We start from the raw sequence: 27,480 nt of genomic DNA, 5'->3' as shown, positions 1-27,480 counted from the left end.
TTGTTCTTAAAGGTTCTGAACAATACTGGTAAATAGGGAAGCTAGATAATGGGGCAGATGTTGAAAATAATAAAAGAACCAGGAAGAAAAGTGAAACGGATTTTATTCTAAATGGTGCAAATGAGAAATTTTTTTCAAAATGCGAGAAATTCGCGAATTTTGAAATTGGTTTATAGAATGCGCGAATTTCTCGCGGTAATCATTTTTTAATGCGAGAATATAAAAAAATATGCGAGATTCTCGCGTTCTCGCTCTGCAGTGAAAACACTGCCTATATGTCAGTATAATAAACATAAGGTCATTTTCGGGAGGTTATAATTGTACAAAGGTGGTCGTTAACAGAAGTTTTACTATATATAATACATCTACTTGTTTACCTGTTTTAAGCCTTCAACAGTTGCTTTCTCTTCTACTTCATCAACCCCAATATAAAGAGGATCTTTTTTCAAAGCTACATTAATCAAATCATTAGTTTTCTTCGTGAGGGTAGCACTAAAAAGGAGTGTTTGTCTCTTTTCTAGGTAAAAGAGAAAAAAAATTTTATTATTTAAAGGAAAACCATTACACACATCTTTGAAACATTATAAAGAAACAGGAATAATTATTCAAAAATGGCAAAAATAATACATCAAATACAACTGTTAAGACTCCAGTTTTGTAACAAGACTTTTAACAATATTCTGAATATGAAATAAAGAAATAAAATATGCTTCCAGTTTAATAAAAATTACTAATAAAATGTACTTAACTTAATGAATCTTTTTTTTTTTTTTTTTGTACATCCAAGTAACTAGACACGTAAAAGAAACAACAAAATTAATTGATCAAGAAAATTTTATGAGCTTATTGGGACTTTTTAGAAAAATGCAATGAAGCGAAAAATGCATTTTCAAAATGTAAAATAAATAAATTCAAAAATAAACTACAAAAAAAGGCTAAATTGAGTATGGCATATTAGAAGGAGTACGGAATTACCACCAGTTCCGTTGTTAAAACATCTAACATTAAAGACACAAAAATGGTTTATTTATAACAATTTAAACACAACTCTTCTGCTATTGCAACAATATACAGAGAAAAAGGCATACAATTTTATTTATTTCTGACAGTCAGAATCAATTATATCAATAAAGCAAACAAATGTGGGAAATAAAGCAATTTTTCTCCTACCAAAAGAAAAAAGTTTCTGTTATTTTTAGAAACTTAATTACACATTTTAAAAGAATGCCATGATTTTAACTAAATATCTATTATGCACTGTCATTTCTCTCGCAAGCTTACTACTGAAATAAACAATGATTATTGATTGTAATTTGCTGTTGCAATGGCCTTTTACTGTACTTTATTTATAATGACAAAAGAGAATTTAACACTAAGATTTACTTGGAAGAGTTTGAATTATTCTACGCATATCCTCTTCAAATCCAATGTCCAAGATTCTGTCAGCTTCATCAATTATCAGACATTTTAAATTTCTGTACAAAAATTGTTTGGTATTCTAAAAAAAAAAAAAATAAATAAATGATAATAATAATAAATAAATAAATAAAAAAAAAATGAGCACACAATAGTTTAACATTAAATCAAAAACACTAAAGCAAGAAATGGAATTTCACATTATCAGAAAAAAATGTCAAGCATTAGTTGGTTTCAGAAGATTTTTCAATAAAGCAAACAAGCATTTTTATTTGTTCTGAAGTTTTAAGGCAGCAATTTTCTCCCATAATGGATAAAGGAAAATCGATTTCTAGTATGGAAAGAAATATGAGACAATGTTTCAATTTATTAAATTTGAAATTGCACGCAAAAAATAATTTAGAATGTTCCTGAAAAAGGTTCCCATTTTAATTTAGGGCAAACACGATTATAGTGACCCTTACAGTGTAGCGTGGTTCAGATCATGTTGAAGCCCAATTGTGCTACTGCGTAAACATACAACTTTTGCAATTCTTAAACCAAAAGAGTAGCTCTTTTGAACTATGATGTATAGATGAAATTGCTTGATTATGCCTGGCAATAATGTGTGAGTATGAATGAAAAAGAAATGCCTTTATTTCTAGTGACTTATTCGCAGCATTAAGTAACCTACCTTTTAAACAAATGTATATCCCACTTATACAGGTGGCCCAAAAGAGGTTATTTAACTAGACCATCTTTTCTACTTAAACCAGTTCAATTTAATTTAATAGGATCTTAATTAAGACTATAAACCTTTAAAAGAAAAAATATGTCTTGATATGGACATCCAATAATTTAATGAATTTAGTAAATTATCTTTCAAATCGATGATCTTACGGTGTAACACATAATTAAACAAATGCAGGCGCTTTGTTACTCGGTGTCAAGAAAACTTTTGTTCCGGCTAAGCCTAGTACTCAAGGTGTGGAAGATCTTTGTAACTATTCCAGGATCCGGCCCAGTCAAAATTAATTATAAAAAATGTAGTGCTTTTTAATTACGTTTTAAAAAGAAAACTGAAAAGAATTCGCTCATAAATGTAAAAATTACTCTTTCGAATAAAGGCTTTTTGAAAATTCTCCAAAATATGAAAATAATTTTTAAGGGGGTCCTGGAACTTTTAAAACCTGTTTTAAGTCTTGGTTACAGCTTCACTAACTTGGACATGCAGTTAGAGTACTACTCAAAATATACAAAGCAAAATACAGGCAAAAAAAGGGGGAGAAATAAGAAATGGGAAACTAGTTTACCAAGGTTTTGGGATTAAAGAAGTTTTAGAAGATCGAAAGATCCATGAAGCATCAAAATACTCACTTTTAAATGATCAAGAAGTCTACCAGGTGTAGCAACTAAAATATTCATTCCTTTGGACAATTTTTGAGCCTCTGATTGCCTACTTGTTCCACCCATGATAAGTCCATGAGTGAAAGAGTGATATTTTACCAATTCTTGAAGGACTCCATATGTTTGCATTGAAAGTTCTCGTGTAGGAGATATAATTAAAATACCAGTTCCTTGGCTTTCAGTAAAATCTAGCTTCTTTAAAAGTTCAATTGCAGGAATAAGAAATGCTAGAGTTTTGCCACTGCCTGTTTTTGCAGACACTACAGCATCACTATAAATGATAAATCAATAGTTAAGATTTTAACATGCAAAATATATCATTATAAACTGGGTTGAGCTTTTTAACATCAAAAACTAGTTTATACTGTCTTAAACTGATTTAAACTGTTAAAAAACTAAGATTATTATAATGCAAGCGAAGTTTTAACAGTATAGAGAATATTTTTTAAAAAAACACATATATTCAAATTAACATACATGAGTACATAAATATATGCAAACATAATGAAGATATGAAATATATTACTGAAATATGAAGATCATATCAGAGTAGAAATTTTAGTTTAGAGATGCCACAATAAATATTTTCAATTTGTCTTCACATTTTTTTACTATTTTATTTTGAGAGCTCTCATTTCTCAAAGACTATTGTAATACAGTTGAACCTGTTTATCTCGAACCTGCTTATCTCGAAAACCTGTATTTCTCGAAATTTCTTAGTTTCCCGACATTAATGATTTAATTTTAATGTATTTTTCCAAGTTTATCTCGAAAAAATTTCTTTCAAAACCTGTGTTTCTCGAATTTTGAAGGAGAATGTACATCATCGTAACCGATGCCTGGACAGCAGAACTTGTTCAAACAAGCTACATTAGAAGAACCGAAAAATTCCTTAGCCCCATGGGAAGTAAGAATGAGCAGATTGGGGGGTCGTTTCTTGGAATTTCCGATTACTATCTCCACACTCTTCAACCAATTGAGTGTATTCGGACAATGAAAAGTTGATTGATGAGGAGGCGTCACCACTAGGCATCAGTTTCCACACATGGATAAGAACAACGCAAAGAGAAATTCATTTTATCAGTAGAATTTTTTTAGGAGGTCGTTGGTTTGAGCGTCGCAGTCTTTTTTAAAACATTGTTCAATTGAATTTTGATTAAGTATGGCAGGGGCTAAACGTAAATTGAATGTTCTCTCCATTGAAGAAAAAATGAAAATTTTAACATTCTTGGACGGAAATCCATTAATGAAAAAAAAACGAAGTTGCGGTGAAGTTCGGTTTACCAGCAAGCACTCTTTCTACAATTATTAAGAATCGAGAAGCTGTGGAGCAAAAATTTCATAGCAGCAACAAGAATGCGAAAAAAAGCCGAAAATGCACTTTTCCGGACGTGGATGAATGTGTTTTAAAATGGTTTACACAATGCAGGAGCAGCGGTATTCCTATCAGTGGACAAATAATGCAACAAAAAGCTGAGGATTTTGCTAAAGAGCTTGGCCATGAAGATAATTTTAAAGGCAGTAACGGATGGCTAGAAAGTTTTAAAAATAGGCACGGTATTATTTTTCGAAAACTTTGTGGTGAAAGTGCCTCTGTTCCGGAAAGTGTATGCGAAGACTGGATTAAAAACATTCCTGATTTAGTGAAAGGCGATGAGCCAAAAAATATTTTCAATGCTGACGAGACAGGACTGTTTTATCAATGTTTGCCAGACAAAACTGCTATGTTTAAAGATGAAGCATGCAGGGGAGGAAAACAAAGTAAAGCTCGTTTGACATTGCTCTTAGCTGCAAATGAAGCAGGCACAGAGAAACTTCCTCCTCTCATGATCGGACGCTCAGAAAAGCCTAGATGCTTTTCTAAAGTAAAATCCTTCCCTTTTCCATACAAGGCAAATAAAAAATCTTGGATGACGAGTGAAATCTTTGGAAATTGGTTAAAGTCCTTAGACAAATCCATGCGATTAAAAAAAAGAAAAATTATTCTTTTTATAGACAACTGTAGTGCGCATAACAATCTGCCTGAACTGAAAAATGTTTGTGTTAAGTATTTTCCCGCAAACACCACTTCAAAGCTTCAACCTATGGATCAGGGAGTAATCAGAAGTTTTAAAGTTAACTACAGAAAACAGTTGATCCGCAAACTCGTAGATGCAATTGATGAAGGAAGTACCCTTCCCAAGATAAATGTACTGGATTCTATCAGAATGACAGACCACGCATGGAGAAATGTAACACAGAAGACCATTCAAAATGGTTTTAAAAAAGCTGGGTTTAAGAATGAGCGTGAAGAAGAGATGGGGATTATTGAAGAAGAGACTGAAATTTCCGAAAAGGAAGCTGAGGAAACTTATATCCCTGATGAAGAAATGATCGAAATAAATTCACAAGATTGGAATGCAATAAAATCTGGATTAAAAGTGAACATTTCCTTTGAAGAATTTTTGCAAGTGGATGACTCCTTGGCCACATGTGGAACTTTGACAGATTCGGAAATTGTCGATAATGTCAGATGCATTTCCGAAGACGAAAATGAAATAGACGAAGAGCATATAGAAGCACCGAAAGTGACAGTAAAGGAAGCTGAAAAAGCTGTGGAACTTTTAACAAACTTTCTTGAATGTCAAGAAAACGTTGGACACGAGGGGTTCGCTGCTCTCTCCAACATTCGAAAAATTATCGAATCAAAGAAAATCCGACGTCAGAAATCATTAAAAGACTACCTATGAGGTGCGTATGACTGTTAAAAACTTTTATTAGATGTGATTAATATGTAATCATAATTAAATTCTTTACAACATAAATGATTTAAAGTTTCTTTTAATTAAACATTGCTGCTCGAATTTCATTTTTTAAACTTACCTGTATATCTCGAAACCTCTCTATCTCAAATTTTTTCCCCGTTCCCGCGAGATTCGAGATAGGCAGGTTCGACTGTATTTCAAATTAAAATCTTTTAACCCAGCAATATATCTGCAGCTACATTTAAAACAATGAAGATCAATAAAATCTTTGTTCAACCTTTTATAAAATGCTATATATATATTTATAGTTCCTTTAAATAAAAATCATCTGATTTAAATCAATAAACTCACATTGTCAGCAATCTGCACATTTAATAATTTAACTTTAAAAATAAAAGATTGACAATACATCATTTTTATTTATGGTCATATTATGATAGAGAAATATTAAGTTTAAAATTTTTTTATTAGTAGATTTTCTTGTTGAAAGCAACTTTTTAACAATTATTAATTTCCAACTGATCTTTAATTAGCATAATAGTTGAATAACCCTTCTTTGTATGGGATGAAAATAAAAATTAAATGAATAAATCAGTACTGAACAACACTATAATACGATAACAAACACTGAACGAAGTGTGCAAAAACAATAAATTAAGCCAAAATAATCTCAATTTTTAAAATTTTATATTTTGCCCTTTCTTGCGACTTCATGCTATTAAAAACACATTTTTAATAGTTTATCAAATTAAAATAAGGATTAACTGTCTTTAGTATTATTTAGGCATGATGCTCTTGCCTGAGGGAAACTCATCAGAGTCAAAATTTACCACAATTAAGAGATTTTCTCCTGTTCTTGTCCATTTTAAAGTGGCTATAAAAAGCCTCCTTACAGTTTCTATAGTAAAATTGCACAGCATTCGAGCTATACTAATATTCTTTTTATCCATATTAAAATATTTGGTACCTATTAAAACTGGACCAATATCAACAATACCAGTAGCACCCATTACCAAAACTAACTAAGCATTATTGGTGCTGAAAATACAATGGTGTTTCTCATAAATAAATTAGTAGAATCTAACCATAAATAATCACCTGTGAGATTTGTCCTAAAATCAAAGCTGGTTTATGGATAAATCTTTTAGTCAAAGTATCATAATCCTGTGAGGCATAACTTCTGTTTTTAATTCATAAATTTTATTAAAAACTATAAAAACTGCATCACCAGAAATATTGCTATTAAAAACCAATTAAAAAAGAATTCATTGCTTCTATTTGACAAACATGCTGTTCTCGTGCAGCAGCCATAATTCTAACGACTTGTTGCTTTGATGTAAATCAGAATTAGTTATTACGGTATTCAATCACAGCTGTACAAAACATTTTAAAAGCATCTTTGTGTTGATCTTTGGCAAACTTTTTTAAAATCTTGTTTAATCAATGTTTGGAAATTCTGATAATATTGAAATTAAACCTTATCTACAAATTTAAGTTATTACACACACACACACATATATCGGAACAGTTTGCTTGCATTAAACATCAAGCATTGTGAAAGCTTTTCTTTTTAATGTTATCATAAAATTTTAGCATTGAAACATTTATTTTAATGTAATAAACAAGTATCCTGAAAAATATCCACGACCTTAGAACTTTAGGAAAGAGAATGGCAACCATTTTTAGTTAATTCTGGAAAAGTATTTTTTATTTATGTACTTATTTTTAGCTTTTGATATTTGTGATTTGCAGATGAACACTAAATTGAATCTGCAATGATTATAAGGAATGACATAAGCTTTTTGGCTCAGTACAGTTTCACCTGTAAATTTCCAGCATTGCTTCGTTATTAATAATTATCACATCCAATAATAATGAGTAAACATTATTCTATATGTATTAAATCATTATCTTTATTTTATAAGGAACTTAACTAGTTATATATTGCAAATAGCAGATATATATATACAGTTAAACACTCATCATTAAATCTAAAATTTATTTATTATAAGGGAGATACTTTATTTTTGCTTCAAAGTTTTGGAAACTATATCGGCTAATGCATTAATCTACAATTTAGATCATAAAATAAAAATATAATAAGAAGTTACATGAGAATTAGTTATAGGAGGCTATATTATAAGAAAGCTTCAAATAATTTTATTATATGACTAGATCACTAGAGTAAAATATATATGCTAAATAATTTTGTGAATCTATGAAGTAGGAAGATTTTAGGCATTGAAATGTTATATACCTGCCCTCAAGTAATTGAGGAATTGTTCTCGCTTGAATCTCAGTCATCTGTTCAAATCCCATGTCAGTGACTGCTTTAAGGGTATTTTCAGACACATTTTGTTGAAGAGTATCAAAACTAATGTTACTCAGATTCTCCATTGCAAATTTTTAAGCTAGATAAATCAAAAGGAACATATTAATTATTGTGAGATTATAATGATATTCATATAACACATGTTGAAAAATGTCAACATAATAAAATTTATGATCTAAGCACGATAAAAGTTAGAAATCCACTAATGAAAGAGGTTTTAAATTTTTTGTAAAACATTATTTACTAAATCTAAGATTTTAATACATAAACATTACCATCTAATCTTCTTTCTATAGTCAGATTAGGCGAAATATTACATTCTTTCTTTCACTTCAAAAGAATCATAAATACGCAAAATAATTGATAAAATAAATTTTATAGTTTATAAAAAATAGTGTTAGCAATACAAATCTCAAGAAAATAGAAACTGTTACTAAGGTAAATAACATAGTAATGTTTCCGACGATAAGAAATTGTGGGGAAGAACTTTAATTGAATTAACGCTTATAAAATTCAAATATTTATAATTAGAGGACATTTTTGGGAAGGGGAAAATGTATTTATCGTTTAATTTGTAATTATGGAGAATAATTAACACAAGCGGACAAGGAAAATCGAATGAAGTTATGAAGACACAATTCAGATTTACATATATATCAGTACTAAATCACAAATAATTTACAAAAACTGAATTATTATCATACACATACTTTTAAAACAAGTCATAAAATTAATTTTTTAGTTGAAACACGACAAAAATCATTTGAAATGTATTGACATGACCATTGCGACCACGCATAAATCTCAAGTAAATATAAACAAAGAAATATGGGTTGCAGTTAGTTTGATAATTTACTAAAATCGAAAACTAAGAATTTATTTGAGGACATTTTTAACAAGGAATCAGTGAAAAATAATTATTGAATTTTAATCAAAATAATTCCGATTTCGAATATCAAACTTTTAAACTATTTTTATTAAAATAAATAAAGAAATAAATTTAACTGCAGCCTTGATTTAGTACTTGTTTTGTTTACAGTGTCCTCGGGGGAATCAAAACAACATGCTGTGTTTCATTTATTTAGAGATGAGAAAATTTCAACTGAATAGAAAATAGCTACCATTTCACTTAAGTCAGTCAGTCAATTTCATACTAAATAAATTTATGTAATTTAATATAATTTATGTAAGGATGTAATTTAATGCCTCTTTTAAATGAAATTGTAACTAAAACTTTATTCCAAAGAATAATTCAGATCGGAAACTTCTGTAAAAAGTTTGTGAGTTTGCAAATTGATTAATTCATTTAAAATTAAATAAGAAACCATGGAATGTTATTATATCATTTCTTAATATAGCTTTTAATGAATCCAATTACACTGGATGATTTGATTTTAAAGTAGATCAATTGATCTTTTATTTATTAATATTTCTTTTTTAAAGTATTTCTTCTCTACTTAAAATAAAAAGTTAAATTACTGTCCTAGTTTCTGAAATTCAAAAATACATTGAAATATATTTCTCTTTTAACATAAAATTAATAGACATATTAAGCTCAATATTCTGAGTACTGGTGAGATATGATTATTTCAGTTTATGTTCTTTTTCAGAACTAAGTATTACTGTGAAAAAGTAAGATTTGTCATGGAAAGATTAAGTGAAATTCCTTTTACTGAATTAAATGGCAAAGTTAGCGAAGAAACACTGAATGCTGTGACAGATATGGGTTTCCATAACATGACAGATATTCAAGCTAGGTCTATTAACAGATTATTGAATGGCAGGTAATTATTTTTCAGCTTGAATACATACTGAAGCATGTTCATGTCAAAAAAATGAAATTTTCAAGCTCAGTGGTTGTTGTTAAATTTCTTAATTAAATTTAAATAACATGAGTTTAAATAACTTCCCCTGAAGGCAATCAGTCTGCATATGTAAAACTTTTCATTCCTTAAAATGTATATTCCTTATTTTATAGTTTATGAAATTTTAAACATAATGATTAACTAGTATTTCGGAAAATTTTAGTAATAATTTTTAAAAGAAAATATATATGATAGTTTCACATTGATACCATGCGAAATAAATTGTAATAGTCCGCGAAATAAAATAACTTAATTCGTGTTGTATTTTTATCAGGATTTGGCCCACCCAGAAGAAATTTCTTTGTTTCCAAGTAATGAAAGAAACCTCTTGAAATAAGAAAATAGTTAAAATTAAATTTCTTTTCTTCTTACTGACAAGAACTAAAGTTTGTATATTTAATAGTAATGGTCAGGTATTTGATTCGTTTTCAAATTAATATTTTAAATCATCAACTGAGCCTCCTTATTTAAAATTACGCCTCCTTATTCATAATTCCTTGAAAGCCTGTTACTTAAAACAATTTTCACATTTGTGTAATGCTTATCCAGTCTTTTGTCATTTTCTTTGATTTATTTAATACCTCCTTAACTCCTTTTTACTGATTTTAAGTATTGACGTGTTTTTATTTTCATTAAAAAATAATTACTTATTAGTTTAATTTATCCAAGATGGTTCTGTTTTTCTTTTTACTTTATTGAGTAAGATATTCAATAGAGAGTAAAATGGATAGTCAATAAGGTTATAAATTTTAATATTTAGTAGTAAAATATAATAATATTTATCATCAAATGACATTAGATATTAAGATATTAAAACTTAAATAAATATGTTCAGTTTAATTTACTTTAATGAAATTGTAACAGTATACATATATATACGTGCATGTAAATTTAAGGGTGACTATAAATTAATCTTACACATTGATTGCTTTTAGTCTATGTATTTTAAACAGTTTTATGAATTGAACTAGAAAGGAAAATTTTAATAGTCCAGATCATTCTTTATCATTACTTAATTTTCTTTTGTATGAAAATTTGTCCAACATATTGAAAATTAAAGGGTTATTTTTTTGTATGTGTGTGTGTGATTGAAGTGAAAAATAATATGACAGATCAGAATTGTATCTAAAGAGGCAAACTGATATGTATTTGGTGAGACTGCAATAGAATGTGATCAACTATTAAATGAGAAGAAATACTATATGTGACTTACTGAACAATTTAATAATCAAATCCAAACAAATTAGCCAAATTTGTTCTAGTAAACAAACAAATTTTTACCATACATTTATTAAGTGCTTCCCGAACTTGTCAAATTAAGACTTTCATGTATTCTGCTCTCGATAAAATAATTTGAATGACTGAAAAAGGAGAAATTCCTTCTCTAGAAAGAATCAAAATCCTTCTTGCAACTTTCTTTAGAGAAAAACAATAAAATGTTGAGACATTTAGAAAATGATGGTACATTTTCAATGATGTTTTATTTAATTTGTTTTTAAAAAAGGCACAAACTTTTTCAATCACCTAATAGAAGAAAAAGGTAATTATTTTTCATTCATTATAAACTTTGTTTTTTTTTTTTTTTAGTGATGCAGTTGTGGCTGCCAAAACAGGTAGCGGAAAAACTCTAGCTTTTCTCATTCCTGCTGTTGAACTCTTGTGCAAAGTTAAGTTTTCACCAGATGATGGTACTGGAGTATTGATTATATCACCCACTCGAGAATTATCTATACAGACAAATCTAGTTTTACAAGAACTTTTAAAATATCATGCATTTTCATATGGATGCATCATTGGTGGTACTAATAGAAAGATGGAAGCAAAAAGATTAACTATTGGTGTTAATATATTAGTAGCAACACCAGGAAGACTGTTAGATCATTTACAGGTAAGAAGAAAGTTTATTGATTATTTTTCAAAGACATTTTCTGTGATTTTTATAACAGTTTTTACTAATTAAGGATTATCTTTGTGTCACATATTTTTTTTTTCATGAACACAGCAGTCTTAAATACACAGTGGTTAGAAAAATGGTTCAAAGAAATACATTCAGAAAGTGTTCTCTTTTTATACTGGGAATATTTTCAGACAGCAGTAAATCTTCAAATAATTTAATAATTGAGAAGTCCAAAAACTATTTAAGATAATGAAAAACGACAATAAATTGGAGCTCTTTATATAACTTATGTTACTTTTTATGGTTATGCTAACTTTTGTATAAATCTGGTGAAAGTAAATGATGTTTGGTGATTTGAATATAATCCTGAATTGTTCGGAAAATTTTAATAACCAAACATCATTGATTGATCTGACAAAATAGGGAGGTCAGTGTTTTCACTACAGCACGAGAATCTCACATATTTTTTTTTCTCGCATTAAAAAATGATTAACGCGAGAAGTTCGCCCGCGAATCTCTCGAATTTTGGAAAAAAATTTCGTCTCCCGCCATTTTGAAAAAGATATGAAAACAGCTACAACAAGTGTTGAGAAAAAAAATGAGTCGTTTATAATAAGTTGTTTAAAGCTAACTCTATTTTTAGCTGTTAATGAATTACCAAACTCCCTGTCGGCAATTTGTAAAAGTTGAAGTCTGTGAAAACTATGCTGGAAGACCTAACAAGAAGTATAAACATGGAAATGACTTCAACGAACTTCACTATTCTATAACAGAAATAATTGAAAAGCCTATGCTAGCATATGTAGAGGATAGGAAAGTGTGTGCACAATGCTACAAATTTAATTAGTGATTCCGAATAGTTCAGCATCTGTTGCAAGGTCATTTAGCACCCAAAACCGAATTAAAACAAAATATTGCAAGATTGACTGATGGGCATTTGAGCAACCTAATGAAAAAGTAGACATAGAACATTTTCCATATGATGATGCAGCAAAAATATTCAATGGTTTAGAAATTATAAGATGTTAAAAATGTATTATATTTAAAGAAAATTTTTTTTCCAAGTCCATTCCTGTTTTTTTTAATTTTTAGAAATCTCACTTAACTTTTTGAAATCTCTCCCAGTTTTTGAGAAAGGATAAGAAATTCTCTCCCATTTTTTTTTCTGTAATGAAAACGCTGGAGGTGGGTTCCTATTTATAGAAAAAATGTTACTGATCCAATTATTAAACTGACTCTGGGTAAATTTCCTGATGAAGGAGAAGACGCAACTCAAAAGGGATTCATTCCACAGAAAAAGACCTTAAAATCATGTGATTGAAATCTATGTTTGGATAAAAATAGCCATGTTTGTTGATCTCATTTTAGAATTCTGAGCTACTGAACCAAATTGATTAGAATACTTTTTTTTATTAGTGATTGTGTTACTGATATTACTAACAATAAGTTTTGTTCTCAAGCTATTTATTTACTTTTCATCTAACTAGAAATTTTACAAAGGGTTATTTCAGATGTAAATAACATAATCTTAGAACTGTGTCTGGAAAATAATAATAATTTTTTTTGCAGAGCATTTCAGATTTATTCATTAATAATCATTTTCTATTACTGTCTCTTAACCACATATCCCATCTTTGTATAAAAATTGTCTGGTTATTTTCCAACAAAAGTTATAGAATGCTTTTAATTTCTTCTACTAAAAGAAATTTTAGCCTTTCAAAGTATTTTGTTGAGAGCAAAAAACATTTAAAACTTGAGTTGACTATGTTATTGTAAATGTGACGAATCCCTGCTTCTTAATGTTATCTGCTAAGCTATGTATGGTGAACAGTTGTGTGCATGATGCGTTTTCCTTGCATCAAGCCTTATACTTTCTATATTTTTCAAAAACGAAAGTTTGCAAATCTAATCTAAAGTCAGTTTTAGTGTGATTCATTTTTGCTTTTATTTCATTTAAATGAAATTGTATTACAATTATTTATTGGTCTAATTCTTCAGCAACAACACCAGACACATAACAACACTTTTTTGTTATGCAATTTAGATTGGGCTCCCCTAATATTTTAAGTATTTTCTGAATGAAAATAGAGTTTAAATTTGTAAGAAAATTTCTACATTTTTTAAAAAAAAAAAGAAAAAAAATTTTTGCTGAGAAAGCACTTAAAAATTATCATGCTGTAATATGCACCTATGTTGTTTATCTGCTATGAAAGAAAAATTAATGAATGTTTTTCAGAAATGAAATTCATATTGCACTTCTGTGGAGGTTATTGAATCAAAACAAATGTAAGTAGTATACATTGATTTTTCATTTGAATTTGATTTTAAAAATAAATGGGGCAGATATAATACAATTACTATGCACAACACGAATTTTAATGCTAATAACTTAATAGGAAATTATTTTGGGGGTTAACTTGATTATAAACAATCACCAAATTTATCAGTCTAGATTTGCCATAAGTATCGCTATGTGTATATAAGACCAGTAAAAACAACAGTTTCGTCAGCCTGAATTCATTCTGTGCTGTTTATATTTAGGTATTCCATTTTCAGTTATTATTTTGTGTTTTGTTTCATGATGTTTACTGATTATCATTATTGCTCCACAAAAGAAAAAGTATTTCTGCTTATAATGTTCGTCTGGAATTTTTTAAAGTTAGTGGATGTTTATGAGCTTTCTCCAAATTTTAGTTTTTTAAAATTCTCTAAAAAATCTTGGCTTACATTTGGAGATATATGGTACTTTATTTAACTAAAGTCTTAGCAAAATCATTTAGGCCACTATTTTTTTTATTCCACACGTAAAATAAAATTAGATGGTTCTTAAATTTCTTTTGTAAAAAGAAAAAGTAACAGAATCTCCGAGGTTTTTTTTTCTTCCCTTGTTGGTCATGATCTATGGTCACAAAGGGAGTGCATATTGCACCGTCATATGAAACTCAACAAGAAATTCCATGGTTTAAAAGGAGGCATTCACAATCGTTGTAAACCTTTTTTTAGAAAGGTACAATAAGTTAATTAATCATATTTTTCATGTTTGAACTATTAATTTTTTTCCCTCAGAAAATGTTATTCCTTCTTGGTGGTTTAATTTGGAGTTATGACACATGGTATTCACATCTCATTGCTAGAATTTAGAATTAGTAGTTATTAGGATGTATTTTATTTATAAAAAATGGCTCATTAACTGTACTTTCTCTGTTTGAAATATTTATTCCTGCATTTGCATCTTATTTGTTAGATTTCGTTTAGATTTAGCAGCTATCTAGATCGATTTTATTTATTAAAAATGGCTGCTGAGATCCAGTTTATTATTTTTTTAATATATTTTTTGCCTATATTATATTTAAAGTTACAAATCAACTGAAATATAAGTTGCATTATTATATTAATTATTTTGTTAATTTCCTAAATCTTATTTAAAGCATTGTTTCATTGAAATTAGCTAAATATTTTTTTTATTTTTGCATTAATTTATGGTATTTTTGTTTACTCCTGATATTACAGCTTAACAGTACTGCTTTAATTCTCATTTGGATATTAGTGATTGCTTGCATAAAATCCTGCAGGTTTTGATATATACACTCATATCTATAAATTGAGGATAATTCAGAATCACATGGAAATTTAATTCTGAAGTGAAAATATCACCTGTTGAATTATCACACAAATTTTCAAGAATAATATGCAAATTACAGGAAGCCATCAAATGATGCTGATAGTACGTCACAATGACGAGAGTGTAAGAGAGGATTATATAAGAAATGGTGGCAAAAAAAAAGTCAAACTGTTTACAAATATTCTATATGCTGCTCAGTTCCATAATCAAATAGTTATGATACAGAGGATGCATGTAGCTGACTTTTTGCGTGGGACTATTATCATGATCGGGCAAGAGCTACTGGAAAGTGAAGATATCACACGAATGGATTGGCCAGCTTACTCTCCAGATCTAAATCCCATAGAGCATGTGTGAGATGCATTAGGGAGACGTCTTGCGACACGACAGTATCCTCCCGGTAACACCCATCAGCTGAAAGATGCGTTAAAGCAGGAATGGAGACGTTTACCCCAAGAACTGGATTATCTGGTGCTTAGCATGGAGAGACGATGCCAAGCAACAATTACAATAAGGGGAGGGCATTTCCCATACTAGGGAACATCTGCCAGTTGTACTTACGCTTCTTCAGGCAATCATGTGTAATGCCACTATATGTCAAATAAAGCCTTTTTTTGTTCTATACCCTACTTTAAGCTTTATATTCATCTCTGCGCGATTATTCTTTTACCATCGTTTAAGTACAAAATAATGTACATCATATTCGAATTTCATGTCAATCGGATGATTTCTTGTAGAGTTATGACAAAAAATGCACTTGTTGCTTAAGTTTTGCACACCAGTGTAGTTTTAAATATATGAAAATAGAAATGTTTGTATAAAAAAATTACCTCTTTTGACTGTCTTTGAAAAAAAAAAATTTTTTTTCAGAACTCATCTAAGATTGTCTACAGAAAATTTAAGTGTTTGATAATTGATGAAGCTGATCGCATACTAGATACTGGATTTGAAGAAGATCTTAAACAGATCATTCGAATTTTACCGAGTATATATTCATCTCTGCGCCATTATTCTTTTACCATCGTTTAAGTACAAAATAATGTACATCATATTCGAATTTCATGTCAATCGGATGATTTCTTGTAGAGTTATGACAAAAAATGCACTTGTTGCTTAAGTTTTGAACACCAGTGTAGTTTTAAATATATGAAAATAGAAATGTTTGTATAAAAAAATTACTTCTTTTGACTGTCTTTGAAAAAAAAAATTTTTTTTTTCAGAACTCGTCTAAATTTGTCTACAGAAAATTGAAGTGTTTGATAATTGATGAAGCTGATCGCATACTAGATACTGGATTTGAAGAAGATCTTAAACAGATCATTCGAATTTTACCGAGTATGTATTACTACTTCATTTGCATGGAAATATTTTTAATAATAAAATATTTCCTTTTACTTAAGTATTATAATTTTCAGAAAAGAGGCAAACACTCCTTTTTAGTGCTACACTCTCCAAAAAAACTGAGGATTTAATCAAAGTTTCTATGAAAGACCAACCTTTGTATATTGGTATAGATGATGACGAAAAAGAAGCTACAATTGAAGGATTAAATCAGGTTTTGTTCATTTTTTCAAACACCCTAAATTAAAAAATATTTTGTCAAGTGTTTTTATGATTCCCTCTCTTAGATTTTATAATGCTTAATAAAAGGTTTTTTTCTTATAATTTCTTATTGATATAACATAAGTGTTAAATTATAACAAATATACTGTTATAAATTATCTATTTTATATTTGCTACATAATTTGTTTTGCACTGTTGTACTGCTGCTTTTTTCCCTTGAGTAAATATGATTATGCCACATTATTATTTTGTTTATGACTAACAATTAAGTTTAATATGCTATTGTAATTATAGGAAAAATAAATATTTAAACAAATAAATATTTTTAGGCAGTTTTCGTGCTTGTGTTTGTTTGTTACTTTTAACTAACTTTTATCATTTCATAATAGCTTGTATCATAATTAAATAAAACAGGCTCTAAAAACTGACAGCTGTAAAATTATTAGAGAGATTAAAAAAATTAATTCCCTCAAGTTGTGGGAATTGAAAATGATATTTTCATAAAATGAATTTTTATTAATGGGTTTGTGTCTTATTTATATATTTTTAAATTAGCGGCTTGGTGATAAGAGAAGTTAAAGTGCTGCTTCGTTTTTTACAAGTAAAGTAAAGTAATAGCTCATGTCTGTCTATTTGGACTCTGATTGCTAATGATACAATATTTTTTTTTAAAGAAGAGAAAGAGAATGCATGATTTTGAGAAATATTCAAAAGAAGCATATTTTTTTGCATGTCTAAAAACAAAAAATCCAAATATTTGATGAAAAAAATTTCCTACTTTGAAACAAGTGTAAATACTTAATAATAATTGTTACAATATTTTTAAAAGTTAAATATTTTTTTTTTCAATTGATAGTTATACTTTGATAGATTTTGCATTTACTATAAAAATAAAAAAACTTTTTTTCAAAGAGTTTAATTCCTTAAATGGCTGCACCTCCACTTTCTTAAAACAGACAGTGGGAGCATTTATTAATCTGAATAATTCATGCTATTGTTTTAAGTCTGATTGTCAGTCTTTTTGGAATCTAAGCAGCCCAAATACATTATTCTGTTAAATCATAATGTATGTATCTTCTGTTTAATCCTAAATTTTGTGTTTGAATTTTTTTGAAGTTTATGAACATGCCGTTCATAAACTTTATGTACATTACATTACATGTACATTAGTGAAATTAAAGAAAAAATATTTATTTTGACCTAAAAAGGCATGTTATTAATATCCAATTGTTATGTTAGGTGTGTATCTTTTTTTTCTTTTTTTCTATTATCTCTACTGAACCCTAATTTGTTACTCAATTTTTAGTTATTGCTTAATTTGATGCTGCATTGTTTTTTGTCTTTCATTCGTTTTAAATTGGTTTTCTTCAAGCTTTGAAATATTATGTCTGCCTATAATTGAACTACAACTGCATGTATTTTTTTAAAAAAAACTCATTTTAGTTTTTTTCGTTACTTAGTTCAATGTAACGAAAAAAACTTAATGTTTGTGTTCCACATTCTTTACTTTGTCTTATTCAGAATAATGTAAGTGATATGTACTGAATTTCTTAATTAAATCACAAATATTATAGGGCTATATTTTGTGTCCAGCTGAGAAAAGATTGCTTCTTCTATTAACGTTCTTGAAGAAAAACAAAAAAAAGAAGGTCATGGTTTTCTTTAGTACTACCCAATCAGTCAAATTTCATTTTGAGCTATTTAATTATCTAGAATTGCCTGTAAATTCAATTCATGTAAGTATTTATAAAATTAAATACTCAATCAAATGTTTTCAGTAAATTTATTATGTTAAAAACAGCATTAAATTTTAGTTACTTACTTTTTAAAACTTGTATGATTTTCATATTCAAATTTAGGAATTTTTTTATCTTTTTGTCATTAACTGAAAACTTTTACAATCCTATTTGAAAAATTATTTTGTTCATATCATCATTTTCAAACATATGTAAGATAAGGACAAACTTATACAATTTTACAATTTCTACTCAACATTGGACTTCATAAACCATTAAACAGAATTTAGTAATTTTTCCCTTAATTCTGAACTTCTCATATTCCCAACACTTTGAATTCACTGCATTATGTTTGCTTTTTATTTTATTTATGGAATAAAAAAAGTATTTAGTTTTGTCAATAAAACAGCTTTTCAAAAATATTTATAATTTTCAAGTTTTTGAAATTTTTTAATTAATTATTTTAAAACTTATACAGAACTTCCTGCTATTTTTATGATATTATAGTAAAATTCTTCAAGTAAAACCTTTCAAAAAAACGGTCAAATATTTATCAATCTAAATATTATCTGATTATATCAATTTGAGTCGCACTATTGTGTAGATTACTCAATATTTTGATTTGAGAACTATTGTGTTGATTACACAATAAATGTAAACTTTCTACGGGCCAATAATATTGTCGTTGCTTTTGCGGCAAGTAAAAAGGTTCTTTTCTTTCTGGAAGCAATTATATTTGCTAAAAATAATTTTTTATAATTTTTTCTCGTGATGGGCATTTTCGGAACAAAATTTATTTCTTGTTTTTGTGTAATTAGTTACATTGATATGAAACTATGTTTGAATTTCTAGGCTTCTTTATCATTCTTTCATTTCTTTCAACTTTGCTTTTGTTAATTTTTTTTATTAATTTTAACTAGTTGAAATAGTTTAAACTTATTATAATTTAAATAGATACTTTAATATTAGAAACTTTTTTTCAAAGTCATTAATTCTCAAAATTTTTTTGTAAAGCATAATATTTTATGTGTTTTGATGTTAATTTTAATTTTTTGATAACTAAATTTTTTTTAGAATTTGTTTATTTATTTTTTGTGTATAAGTAAAATCTAAATCTGGGTATAAAAAATGTTTCAGTCTTCACTCTAAACTGCAAAGATCTTATAAGTCTTTACATCACATTTTTTATATTCAGTGAAAGAGAAAAGTAATTGGAACCACAGATACAAAAATTCATTGTTATTTCCAAAACTAACTAAACTATGTTTCTTCTTCAATACTATGCTTCTTTTACTTCTGAAGTGGGCTGTTTTTGTTCTTATTACTGCAACAATATTGCCATCGTTCTTAGAATTAATCGTGATCTGTGTCAAATATGTTTCTGATAAATCTTGAAGATATAGTTGCTTCATTATTTTTTGAATATGTTTTTAGTATTGTCATTAAAATAAATTATGCTAACTCTTTTGTTGTTTAATACTTATAATTTTCTTTTCTATAAAAATATACCAATAAATTATATTTGAATTCATTAACTACATCTCAAACTATAAGAAAAGTAAAAATTTCTGTTGCAACATCCATTAGTCTTAACAATTTAATAATATTGCCTTAATATATATTATTGTTATTTTCACTTAGGTGTGATAAAAGCAATCAACTTTTTTTTAAAAATTAATTTTACTTCAATGATTTTCCCTTTTTATTTATTCCATCTTCACTTTTTTATTTTTATAGGGTAAGCAGAAACAAAGTGTAAGAACTTCTACATTCATGTCATTTTGTGACGCAAAGTCTGGTGCATTGCTGTGTACAGATGTTGCAGCTCGTGGCCTAGACATTCCCGAAGTTGATTGGATAGTACAATATGATCCACCAAATAGTCCTAAAGTATATTAAGTCAATATTGTTTACACTTTATTAAGAGAATACTTTTTCAAAGAAAACTATCTGTTTGTAATATTATCATTTTTCATCATAAAACAGCATTTATAACTGATTCAAATTTATTTATATCACAAATTCATTAAGTATTTGGTTGATGTAGAAGTTTTTTTTAGTATCCTCTATTTTTTCATAATGAAATTCATAAAATGTTCTAGGCTTTAATTTGCATACTACATACTAAATTCAAGTCATATAATTTAATTTTTTAAAAAAATAAATTATGTTTTAAAAGATTTTTTTAAAAATTTTCATGTGTGCAATAAATATGCTGTTAAATTATTAAAATGTATGTAATGAATATGTTATTAAATCATTATTTTACTTAAAAATTGTTGCTATAAATGCTCATTCATATTTTGTGTGAATACAAATTGTACAATTTCTAAAAGCTTTGATCTCAAACTTTCAAAATGTAACACAGGTTTTGCTACAAATCTGTTACCTTGATATGGTATAATTAACCCCTTAACTTAAAAGTCCCAAACAACTGAGGTTTTATGCAGTCTTTTTCAAAATAATTATTAGGTATGGGATTAGCTATCAGTGAAATCTTATTTTCAATAGAACTGTTATGCTAAAAGAAACCTACTTAAATTTTCATCTGTTTATCATGATTATTTCAAATTAAATGTTGGATACCCTTTTTTCTAAAAGATTTGTCCACAAATTGCAAATTGTGTATAATAACAGTTGCTGTGGATGGAAATTCTGTTTGCATAACACATTTTGTTATAAATTTATTTATTTCATCTCCTAGGTGTTTACAAGTTATCAAATAATTTGTCCTGAAATATCTTCACATTGCTTTGGTCTCTACTCACCTACCTCTATAGTGTATCAAAAATTTTGTTAAGCCCTTATGTATGCCAGTATTTTATTTTCTGTCCATAAGTGTACATAACTTTTATTTACTCTTAATAAACTTTGGAAAAAATCTCACTATCACTTAATAATTTGAAACAGTAAGGAACTTTTTATCTGAAGTGTCCTATTTTAGATAATTGTTTCTATATTGTGCATTGTTTTAGTCTGGAAATAAGCATACTTTTTATCTCCTTAACTAGCAGAGTTAGGATGATGATAAATATATATTTTTTGGACTCTTTGATTTTTTCCTTTATAGGACATATACATAAGACTTTTTTTTTCCATTTGTTAGTCTTTTTTTAATAAATTTTTTTATCAATTTTGAAAGATATTTTTAACTTTGATAAAATTTTGTTTCAGAATTAAATGTTTTTTTTTTTTTATAAATTAGTGCATATCTTGCATTGAATTTTGTTACATTAAATATAATCGTATAACAAGTGTTTATGTCAAACTGATTTTTTCATGGTACAAAACTGTAGATTGTAACTAAAAATTTATCAATTCTTATTTATCTTTATCATTTTCTTTATTTATATTTATTTCATCTACAATTTGCATATTCATTTTAATTGTTAGAATATTTTATATTTAATTTAAAAACACAAGTTAAAATTTATAATTAAAAAAAATTGATAAAAAAAGTTTAAGTACATAATTTTTTTTATATTTGATAGTTTTTTTTTTTTTTTTTTTTTTTTTTTTTTTTTTTTTTTTTGCAAATTTTTAGGTCCTCAACAACTTAGCCCTGTTAGCAAATGAAATCTTTTTTGTTTCATATCAAATGTAACAAAATATTTTCAATATATTAAAAACTATGCAAAATATGAGTATTTAAGCCAGTTCAAGCTCAGAACTGTATGGGGTTATACACAAATTTTATCTTATACTATTAAATAAGTTATATTAAAAATGAGACCGGCATTGTGGAGGATTACTCCCTATACCACCAAAAGTATACTTTCTATTACTCTCTATACCACCAAAGTTTAGTTTCCGGATGATTATTGTAAAGTATTATCATTTGTTATTAAATTTTGCCTTATGATGCAAAATGAAATTGTGTAAAATCCCTGATCATTTTCAGCTTTCTTTTGAAAAATACAAAAACTACTTGGAAAATTGCTTGAAACTTTTTAAATTTTTAAGATATTCAAATCAAATTATTTTTATTAGTTGCCAAATAACTACAAAATTATGAAAAAACTTTTTTCTGTGCATACACAGTATAAAACAACTAGCTTAAATACTCATAACTTCTAGAGTTTTGTAGGTATTTTTTTAAATTGACAATTTTGTAATTAATCTTAAGTTGCTCCAAAAATTTTGTTCAATTCCATTGAATATGTATAAAGTTATATCGAAAAAACGTGGTGGAAAAATTAATTTTTTATTAAAATGTCCGTATCTCCATAAATATTTACTTTAGGTTTACGAAACTTCTTACATTTATTAAAAATAACAACTACAGTAATCGATAGAAGTTAAAAAATTATTGCTTGATTTTCTGGCATAGGGTGTTCAAAAATACTTGTTTTCTTTCACACTTTATTGTAGGTCTCTCACACCTCTGAAAGCCTTGAATTTTATTGCTACGTATGAAAAATCGCATTAACTAATCTTAATTAACAAAATAATTATTTTTTGTATTTATTGAGAAATTTTTAAAAAATGTCAAAAACTGAAATTGTCTTTTCCATTAATGTAGAGTAGTGTTTATATATACATACACGGCAACATTACTTTTAAAAAGAACAAGTACAATACAAAAAAAGTAAGAATTTTAAAGTACATTTTAAGGAAATTGAAAATTCAAATTAACATTAGATTTCATTTAAAAAATCTTAGAAAAATATTTTTTTAATTAAAAAGTATTAATTATTAACAGTATTAATCATTAAAGTTTAATTTAAGTGTATAAATCTTTAAGATGCAAGAAAATTCATGGAAATAGTGAATGCTGAAAATATCCAGAAACCAAACCAGGCATAACAATTTAATGTTTGCATGTAAAAAACAGTTTTAAATTATGCAAATTTTAAAATTCAAAAATTTTTAAAAGTCTTGTTTGTTTTGATTTTGTATTCGTTTTTTTTTTTGTTTTTGTTTGTAGTAATAAATTTATTTGTTGAACAAATTGGATAATATTATAATTTTGGTTTAAAGAAATAAGTAAAAAATAAAAAAATTTATTCATATACAGGTGTAACCCCTTGATATCCATAAAATTGAAAATTTGAATTCCTTTTTATGAAATTTAAAGGAATAATTTTAGAATGAATCAAAGAAAGTAGAATGATACCTTTAGTAAGGACAGACACATACGATGTCACTTACAGGCGCGGAGGGAAAGGAGATGTGGCTGAAGCAGAAAAACTCTCTATATTATTTATATTAATTTTAACACGAAGTAAATAAAACTAATCCTAAACAAGTGCCCTAATTAAAACAAATCCTAAAGAAAGGGAGTACTTGAGTTTGTTTCATCAAAAATATAGGTATGTATCATTTGTTAACTTTTTGGAATTGAATAAAAATACACCAAAATTTTAGAAATTGTTAGTTTTTTTTTTTTTTTTTTTAAATTTTTTTTTATCTTCAGTCTGCAAAAAATTATATTTTTACTGTGATAAGTTTTTCCTTTGCATTGTAAAATCCAAAATACTGTCTGTATGAACTATTTAATTACAATATAAACTATTACATATTTTAATTCAAAATTTTAAAAAAATCTGAGACGAATTATTAATTTTCGGAAACTATACTAGTCACTAGTAACATACTAGATACGAGAAACAATCATACTTCCTTTGCTAATAGTTTTAAGTAAGGTGATGCAAAACAGCAAGTTTCATTTCTGACATAAAATAACTCAATAACTAATGAAAAAACTCATGATTTTATTACCATAATTTTTTTAAAAAATATTTCTCTGTAAATGTGTTAAATTTAATATATTTCATTAAATAGTTTGATTTATGGCAGCGAAACATGCCTGTGTTGACGACGGCAGTAACTTTTTTTAGTATTTAGTATGGAGATAAAACAGATTTTGCTAGGGAAACATAAATACCTTACAAATGCTTGAACTTCCAAATTCAAAACATCTATAAACTTGTGTTTTTTGTCAGATAAATTCAAAGTATAACGGTAAAAATGGACAAAAAAAAAAAAGAATATGTTTAAGTTTTCAAAGCAATCTGTACTGTGTGAGCCATGGCGCACTAATATTAAAATTGGTCTAATCTATGAGTGCCTAGGTGTGAGCAGTTTATTTTAGACAAATTCCGGTTGCGAGCGATTGTGAGCAGGAGCATTTCGTCAAGTATTATTAAAATAAACTGTAAAATCTGAGGTATTGAACAATAATCAAGAAAGCAAAAGTGATCTGAACTGCCAACTGCAAAAGTAGCCAATTCCAGGGTTAGGTGAGCGATAGCATGCAGGGATGTATTTTGCTGACAAACTGAAAATGAAAAATATGCTTCTTTGGATTACTTTTCTAATAACTCTTGGAAATATTTTGCAGCTGCGATTTTCATGGGAGATTTTTTTTAAATTTTAAGTATTAATAAAATGTCTACATTAATATTTTTTTCTTATTTTAACAAAGTTAATTTATAATGATTTTATCTACCATTATATACAAATAATTAGAATAAATATATTGAAATATTAACATCCTTTCAGAATATTAAGTGTTTGCAGAGATAATATAATTCTTGCTTACAACTGTATAATGTCTATTACTAAGTACAAGTAAAAGTACATACTTTTTACTTTCATTACAAGTAAGAGTACTGCCATGTATGTATATATATAAACTAAATTGTAAGTTTTTGAATTGAATTCTTGTCATTAAAGTTATTGTCAGACATTAACACATGATTATAAAATTGTGCCAATTCCTAATTTCATAATATTTTTGCAATTATAGTATTTTAGAACTTCCTTGGTTGAATTGGAATTGATTTTAGTATTATATATTTCTTGTTGTCTTAGGAATACATACATCGAGTAGGTAGAACAGCAAGAGGGGAAAATGTGAATGGAAATGCTGTTCTTATTCTCTTACCTGAAGAACAGAAGTTTCTTGAGTGCTTAAAACAAGCTAGAGTGCCTTTGCAAAATTATGACTTCCAATGGGATGAAAAAATTCTTGCTCGTCAAAGTGCCGTAAGTGAAATTTAAATTTTTATTAATAAGTGAATTTCTAGCAAAATTATGCATTTAAGCACGAGCTTAAAAATTGTTTTAAATAATCTCTATTTTATGGAATTTCATTTCTTTACCATACTTGGATCAAAATTTTATATTCTATCCTATCATTGAACTCATTATTAAAAAATTTTGCAAAGTAACTGTACAGTAATTGAATAATTTTAAAACTTTAATGTTTTTTTCTATTACATAATTATAATTTAAAAATTTTGGAAATGAAATTTCTAATAAATAAATAAATGTAATTTCTTTATGCTAGTGCATTTTTTTGGGGGGTGGGGGGCAGAAAATCATATGGTATTATTCGTCAGGAAAATAAATTTCTGGTTAAATAGAGATTTCTGGCTTTAATTTAATAAAAGTTATAAGAATATTAATTATAAAATATTTCTTTATCCATATTTTAAAGGTTTTTAAGGACTGTAGTATTTATTTATAATTTTTCCTATTATTCTCTGCTTTATTTTAAATTTCTAATGTAAATACAATTAATTGATTTTTTGGTTAAGGTGTAGAATCAGGAAACTCTTGATTTAGCGATAATTTTTGTTCAGTTTAGCTGAGAACCTGCTTCCGGTTACCATGATATTCTTTGCTTTCACTGAAGTCAACTTCAGGTTATCACAACTTTTGTGTACTCTTATGTGATTATTAAGGATTATTATTAAGGATATTTCTTTATCTAAAATTTTTCCTTTTTGTTGTGCATTACTGAACCAAATATCCGGAATGATTGGGATGTTTGAATTCCTTGAATTTCTGGATTGCCAAAAAATTATTCAATGCAGCTTAGCTATATTCCTATTTTATAATGATTTTTTTTTTTTAAAAAACTCGTTCTTTTGCTGTTTTAGTATTTAATTAAAAATTTGTGTTTTCACTTCTCTTTTGATTTTATTATATTTATACAGTTAGCATAGCTGTATTATATTTAAAGAGTCTTTCTTATAACTTCCCTACCACCCCTTGTACGCTGATACCCACATGTGAAGTATTTCCTCTTCAGAGATAAAAGTGAAAAACAAAATAGTTCGTTTAATCTCATTTTGTTTTTTGCTTTCTTTTACGAAGTGCTGATTTCGTTTTTCGAAAATAAAAAATATTTGAAAAAACAGTCAAAATTTCCCCATTCTATCCTGCAATTAATCTAGCAGAGGCTGATATGAGGAAAATTTCTTTCTCTGCTTAATTTCTTAAAAAGTATTATCATATTTAAATGTGTTTTTCCCAAAACAAAGGATCCTCCCCCCAAAAAAACCTTTAAAAAAATTATTATTTTTTGCTTAAAGATATGTATTCAATGTATCTAATAGTTTTTCATAAAGAACAATCCTGAAACAAAACTTTAACAAAATCAGAAATGTCGAAGTACTTGTCTGACTCTTAAAAAAAATCTGGCTGTTAATAATTTAAAGTTTTATATGTATCTAATTATAATCGATAGTTTTTATAACATATGAAATCATAACTAAAAGCAATATACTTCGTTTGTTGCTTACATTTTGACTGCAACAAATTGTATCAAAAACAAGAATGCTTTGGTTGTGTACAATGACATGAATTTAAAGTTTTTTAATTTCCACTTTCAGATTATTTTGTAGATAAAAAAATTTTTCAAGAAATGTTACATATTATAGCATATTTATTTTTTTTATATATTATTCCAGATTGAAGAATTAATATCAAAACATCCTAGCCTACTGTCATCAGCTAAAGAAGCTTTTAAATCTTATATTCTTGCTTATAAAGTTCGCCATATGAAAAAAGTGTTTGACACATCAAGGCTTGACTTAAAGACTATTGCAAAATCATTTGGATTCCCTTCACCACCACTTGTAAATATTTAATTAATGACTGTAATAAAATAAATATTTTTTTATTGTA

General features: G+C 27.3%; 2 protein-coding genes across 4 annotated transcripts in view; one reads left to right on the top strand and one right to left on the bottom strand.

Annotated features, from left to right (window-relative positions):
* The window catches only part of pit (probable ATP-dependent RNA helicase pitchoune), a 19,187-nt gene extending 10,263 nt beyond the window's left edge, over positions 1–8,924 (bottom strand). Inside the window, exons 1-5 of the mRNA XM_087157183.1 lie at positions 8,589–8,924; positions 7,804–7,957; positions 2,773–3,073; positions 1,384–1,498; positions 378–517 (exon numbers count right to left, since the gene is read on the bottom strand). Of these exons, the coding sequence (XP_087013309.1) occupies positions 378–517; positions 1,384–1,498; positions 2,773–3,073; positions 7,804–7,943 (696 nt within the window). The 5' untranslated portion in view covers positions 7,944–7,957; positions 8,589–8,924. The remainder of the gene's footprint in view (positions 1–377; positions 518–1,383; positions 1,499–2,772; positions 3,074–7,803; positions 7,958–8,588) is intronic.
* Positions 8,889–27,480, top strand: LOC107453757 (ATP-dependent RNA helicase DDX18). Of its 3 annotated transcripts, none has more exons than XM_016070694.4 (9): positions 8,889–9,011; positions 9,489–9,662; positions 11,331–11,631; positions 16,483–16,597; positions 16,678–16,817; positions 18,400–18,561; positions 20,299–20,451; positions 25,378–25,551; positions 27,264–27,480. In XM_016070694.4, the coding sequence occupies exons 2-9, from the start codon at positions 9,523–9,525 to the stop codon at positions 27,441–27,443; spliced, it is 1,365 nt and encodes a 454-aa protein (XP_015926180.2). In that variant the 5' UTR covers positions 8,889–9,011; positions 9,489–9,522; the 3' UTR covers positions 27,444–27,480. The 3 variants fall into 3 exon arrangements, with proteins under 3 accessions (XP_015926180.2, XP_015926182.2, XP_015926181.2); XM_016070696.4 differs by having other exon boundaries at positions 8,900–9,015; XM_016070695.4 differs by having other exon boundaries at positions 8,901–9,158.

This window comes from Parasteatoda tepidariorum, chromosome 2, assembly GCF_982258835.1.
Source record: "Parasteatoda tepidariorum strain Cologne lab strain chromosome 2, Ptep-v5.0, whole genome shotgun sequence".
In the NCBI taxonomy this organism is placed as follows: domain Eukaryota; kingdom Metazoa; phylum Arthropoda; class Arachnida; order Araneae; family Theridiidae; genus Parasteatoda; species Parasteatoda tepidariorum.
Note: the sequence above shows the minus strand (reverse complement) of the source record. Positions and strands in the feature narration are given on the sequence as shown.